Source organism: Gossypium arboreum, chromosome 9 (genome assembly GCF_025698485.1).
Source record: "Gossypium arboreum isolate Shixiya-1 chromosome 9, ASM2569848v2, whole genome shotgun sequence".
Taxonomy (NCBI): Eukaryota; Viridiplantae; Streptophyta; class Magnoliopsida; order Malvales; family Malvaceae; genus Gossypium; species Gossypium arboreum.
In genome coordinates this window covers 13,513,361-13,519,308 of record NC_069078.1, presented here as the reverse complement: position 1 = coordinate 13,519,308, position 5,948 = coordinate 13,513,361, and the positions used below count along the sequence as shown (strand labels likewise).

General features: G+C 29.4%; 1 protein-coding gene across 1 annotated transcript; it reads left to right on the top strand.

Annotated features, from left to right (window-relative positions):
• The first annotated feature begins 1,368 nt into the window (after nt 1-1,368).
• LOC108456349 (BAG family molecular chaperone regulator 2-like) lies at nt 1,369-2,471 on the top strand. The gene is made up of 2 exons (XM_017754945.2): nt 1,369-1,802; nt 1,923-2,471. Exons 1-2 carry the CDS (start codon nt 1,538-1,540, stop codon nt 2,150-2,152), a joined length of 495 nt encoding a protein of 164 aa, XP_017610434.1. The 5' UTR covers nt 1,369-1,537; the 3' UTR covers nt 2,153-2,471.
• Nucleotides 2,472-5,948: the final 3,477 nt, after the last annotated feature.

The following is a 5,948-nucleotide window of genomic DNA, read 5'->3' as shown; positions in this document are numbered from 1 at the left end:
TAAGTCTTAACACTAAAGTGAGAGGAAGATGTCATAAAACCGTTATAGTTTCCCACAATTGTTTCTACAAATTGGACAAGGAAAGAATGCATGATGTATCATACACCATTTCTTTTCTACGTCAGTAAAAAGCTAACAAATTATGATTTTTGAGTTTATTCATATTCGATTTTCATAATTTGTAATTACAGTATATGAATTTTCAATTTTATCATGTGTATATTGTAAATGTGTTCTGTCTAGTTCATTTTATTCTACGTTATAATTGTTTGAGCATATATTTGTAATAGTGATTCTCATTTTTATTATATATTTAATTTGAAAATTTAATCTTCTATTATTATTAATGCTATATTTTAATTCATATCATAACACTATTTAAAAAAGTTATTAATAAGCTAATATGAAAAAATTTAAAATAAATAAAATAGCTTAAATTATGAGGTTGAGCAAGAATTTTTTAAATGAATAATTTGTGGAAAATAATAATGTCTAATTGTAAATTTTATCCCTATACTTTACGAAAAGTGAGAAGTTAGTCCAATTAGATACCACTGCTAGACTTTCATGTTAAACCGATGGCTTGAAAATCAACAATTCAGTAATTTATATGTAAAGAATCAATAAAATAAATACTTCAATAATTTATATATAAAGAATTAGTAAAATAGATAGTTCAACAATTTATATGCAACAAATAGAAAAATTAGTAGTTTAAGTTCATATGTTTATGAACAACTAGATTAACTTGTTAATTTTTTAAAGTATAATGATCAAATTATGATAAATTAGAGGAATTGACTTCTTAATATTTGTAAAGTAGAATGATGAAAATTAGAATTTATATCAAAGTAGATATTTTGATAACCATGATAAAATTATATTTTGACCTCTAAAAATTTATAATTCAATTTCAACCCGTAATTTTTTAATTTCCTCTAAATGACATTGAAAAATCATGTTTGGTGTTTAAAAAATCCTTATAAAAATAAAAATAAATTATACCAAATTGAAATATAACAAATACATATCCAAATTAAATATAGTACAGAGACAAAAATCATAATAAAATATCAAAATGGTTGCGAATAAGTTTAATCCCAACTGAATAGATCATAAAAATAATAAGTTCCCTAAAGTCATCCAAGGAAAAAAAAGAACTTCCATCCAATCCATCAATTTTATGAGCAAAAATTGTCAGCCGACACTGTTTATGATTGAGTGGCTTTGGCCCGCCAATCAAGCAAGCATGTCCATGGCAACCACGCCCCATGTGCTTTAGCCTCCCATAAAAGCAGCAAACGAAACCCACGTCCATATTATAACTCTCGCCATTTGTCTTCTTCTCATTTATCTTTCATTTTTGGCCAATGCATTTTAGCCTTAGGTGGCTTTCTTTTTTCTTTTTTTTTAATTCACTTCTTTTCTTCCCCTCAACCTATGCTTTCCCACTATTATATAATACCTGCTTCATCTTTTGTTGGAGAGACATTGATACCTAGTGATTAGCTTGGGGAAAAAAGAGGCAAAAACACAAATGATGAAGTTGAAGTCAAAGAGGTTTTGCAGAGGCAGCTTTAAGTTTGGCAATGGTGGAAATAGTGTAAAAGGTGGTGAAAAAAGATGCGGAAACAATGATAATACTATTATAAGTGAAATCAAATGGGAACTTAGGCCTGGTGGGATGCTTGTTCAAAAGAGAGAAACCAGTTTTTCAAGTGTTGGAGAAGGGATGATCACTGTTAGAGTCTCAACTGTTTCTGAATGCCATGATGTTTCCATTGAATCAACTTCCACATTTGGTAAGCCCTTCTTATATACCTTCAACATATACCTCTTTTATTTTTCTTTTTCTTTTTTTAAATCCTGAATTAAGATTTTGAATTTTTAGTCCTTAAAAAAATTTTGGGAAAATTTCCCAGGGGAATTGAAGATGATTTTGTCATTGATAACAAGCTTGGAGCCAAGAGAGCAAAGGCTATTATTCAAAGGGAAAGAAAGGGAAGATGATGAATATTTACACATGGTTGGGGTCAAAGACAAAGATAAAGTGCTTTTGCTTGAAGATCCAGCAATTAAGGAAATGAAGAAGCTTCATAGATTGGCAGGAACCCAACAAATTGGCACTCCATATTGCACCATAAGTGTATGACTCTGATTAAAAAACAACCAAAATATTTCTACTCACTAACCGCCAAGAAAGTGCTGAATTTATGGGTGAAAGTATCTTTTTCAATGTTTCACTTTGATTAGATTAGGGACTTGGGTTGTATTAAAAAGCTACATATAATTCAATAGGAAAGTGAGATGCATTGCCACATAGTTTTCCATAGTTTAATTTGGTTATAGCTAACAACCAAGTAGCTATACCTCGGCATTTAAGGTTTGGTATTCAAGTTCTGAAAATGGCATCCTTTTCCTATTTTGTAATGATTTTATTATAAAAATATGTTATTTCTAATTTTATGTAATATTTTTACTCATATTTCTCTTACTCTCCATAGTTATTTTAAGTTCAATTCGATTATTATCAAATAAAATCTAAACTATCAAGCAAGTTAAATTTTGAATTTGATTTAAACAACTTGAAATTTTTTTTAATTATCATCAAAACTCCAATTTAAACTCAAGCATAAATAATCAAATCAGTATGTAAATACTAGGTACACAAGCCTAATCTGTGCTCCAGAAATTCGATTTTTATATTGAATTGATATTAAACTGCTGTAAATTTTGAATTCAACTCAATTACAAGCATCCCGTGAATTGTATAAAAAAATCATCAAATTTAAGGAGAAGAAGACTTAAAGTGAGAAAATTTGAAGGAAGAATAGGTGGCAGTTGATTGGGAAACAGTTTATCTAAGGCAAAAGTTAGATCCTAAAAAATAATTTCAATTAAAGGGGAAACATTTTATATTCAAAAGTCATTCCTAGATTATATACTTGCACGCCTAAACACATATGGTCCCATGACAGGTTTTGCACATTCCTTGTGTTTAAAAGCAAATATGCTACTTTGAGAAGACTTTCAATTCTATAATCTATAACTAGCCAACACAATTATTCCTTACATTAATTTGTTTCAACTCAAAACAGAATTCCGCAGGTTGACTCTTTTTAATTTTGAACATTCATTTAAAATTAATTGTTAATTGAGTATTAATTCGATTGGTATTATAACAACCTATTTTTAGAGAAATCGGAACAGTGGTTTCGGGACCACAAATTCGATTCCAGAAATAAAATTTATTTTAATATTATTTTATGGTCTATAATATGATAATAATGTTGTGTGAAAATTTCGCAAAGAAATTTTATCGATTATGTGCTTAATTGTGAAAAGGATCAAATCGCATAAAATGAAAAAGTTAAATTCTAGTATCTATAAGGATCAACTAGCTATGGAATTCAAAACTTGAGGTCCTTATATGGAATTAGACCATTAATGAAAAGTTAGTAGATATTTTTGGATGATTCATCCATGGAAAATTAGGAAAAGGCTAAGGACTAAATTGGAAAGTGATAAAATCAAAAGATGATAAATAATTAAATAGAAATAAAAATCATTTTATATCATATTCTTCCTCAATATTCCATGGAAACCCTAGGAAAGAGAAAGCAACTTTCTTGGCCAAATTAGGTAAGTATTCAAGCCTCGTTTCTTGTACTATTTATATTTTTGAAACCGAGATAGCTTAATCTATCTATTTGGGGGATCAATTTGAAAAGTTATCAAAGTATAGAAATTATGTCATGGATGAATATGCTGAAAATTTGAAATTTTTGGTAGAATATGAAAGGTTGTTGATAGATAAACAACTTTTACAAAGTGATTTTTGATGAAAACATGATTTAGGGACTAAAATGTAAAGTTGTGAAAATTGAAGAAAAATTCTGAATTTTATAGAATACATGTGCTGTAAATTTTATATTGAATTTTTGGTAAGGCTTGAAATAAGGAGTAAATTGCATAAATTTCATTTTCCGAGCCTAGGGACGAAATCGTCATTAATTAAAGCTTAGGGGCAAAATGGTAATTTTTCCTAAGATGTGAGTTGGACTGAATTGAGTTTAAATTGTATTAAATTGGTGTTAAATTCACTTGTGTAGATCTGGGTAGACTAAATTTGGAGTTAGAACGAGGAAAAGAGAAAAATATCGGATTAGTAGATTTTATGCATACGAACATTTGTCAAGGTAAGTTTGTGTAACTAAATTGTGTATATTTATATGCTTGAATTTAATTTTTTGTTTTTGAATTGTATAAATATCATATATATATGACATTAAAACATATCGACAATGCACGATAAATGATAAATGATAAAAATGTTACTTTTATGCTTAAAATGAATGTGAAATGTGTTTATTTGAATTATATGAATGTTATAGATGTATAAAATAATTACATGCTTGTTAATGCATGAAAAAAGTTAAACCCCGTTTGAATAAATGAAAATCGATGGATAAGTGTGATTTCCCTTATTGAATGAGGTCCTGCATTTGTTGCTAACAGGATTTAACTCAGACGAGTAATCCTATTGACCTCATTACAGAAAGGATTTAGCCTGAACTGGTAATCCTGATATAAGTCCTCTCGAGCATATGTTATAGACTGGATTTAGCCCGGTCAGGTAATTCAAATCAAACTCTTTAGAGCATATGTCATAAAAAGGATTTAGCCTGGACTGGTAATCCTGACTAAGCTCTATTGAGTAAATATATATTAGAGACAGGACTTAGCCTGGATTGGTAATCCTGTTGTTTACATGTGTGGCTTGAGAGTGTACTCTCCGATATAGTACCTTATGGGTACCAGATGAATTGACGGATCCTGATTTGTACACCTCGAGTGTACTACCTGTGTATCCATCGACATTTCGAATAACTTCAACGGGTAACAATCGAGACATGAGAAGATATGAATAAGATATGAGTTATTACACGTATCTGCCTGAAATACATAAAATGATAAAACATGATAATTGATATATGGAAACATGAGATGATGATATTTGTACATGGAATTTATTTGATGAGTATGTTCATCCTTGATTATAGATTTGTAAACCTTGAGTGTACTACTCGTGTGACATTGATATTTCAAATTAGAGGAGTAAAGTTCTGACATGGAATAATCTGAACTCGAGATGAATTGTTATGAGAATATACTTGTAATATGAAGATATGATTCATACGTGTTATATGGATACGTGATATGGAAAGTATATATATTCGAAAATCTGATTATGTTGAGCCCATATATATTTCTTGATGTTATTATGGAAAATATGACTAACAAGGGAAATGATGATAAATGTAGGGCTTAAGATCAAATTGATTGAATGTGCCTTACATGTTTATCTTGCAATACAATGAATGGTAAGTTAAGTACAATGTTATACAAACTTACTAAGCATTATATGTTTACTTAGTTTTATTTCCCTATTTTATAGTAAATCGGAAGCTTGTTGAATTGGAAGCTTGGCGAAGATAACTTACACTATCCATCAGCTCATTTGGGTATATATGGTAAAACAATTGTGGTTATAATGGCATGTATAGTTAATTGGCCATATTAGCATGTAAATGTAAATGGTTGTTGTAATCTAGCTATTGGAATGGCTAGTGATGATTGTGTATTGATATATATATATATATATACATATTAAGATTATTTCATGGTGATTACATAAGTGTTTATTATTGATTGATTGAGACAGGTTAAACGAGTATGCTTAATAAGGTAAGATTAAAAGCATGAAAGCATGTAACGACATACCATGTTAAATGGTAGAATTAGCCTAATTAAAATGTTTGGATTGGTTGGTTTATGAATGCAAGTCTTGGTGTAGGTTTATGGCAAGGTTTTGGGTGAGAAATTAAGCTAAAAATGGCTTTATTTTGTCCACACGGGTAGACACACGGGCGTGTGTCTTGACTATG

What these genes read in the sequence shown, in the direction of transcription:
- LOC108456349 (XM_017754945.2), top strand. Translation starts at nt 1,538, where the DNA reads ATGATGAAGTTGAAGTCAAAGAGGTTTTGCAGAGGCAGCTTTAAGTTT. An exon ending in TGAATCAACTTCCACATTTG is followed by an intron (nt 1,803 to 1,922) that starts GTAAGCCCTTCT and finishes AAAATTTCCCAG; the next exon opens with GGGAATTGAAGATGATTTTG.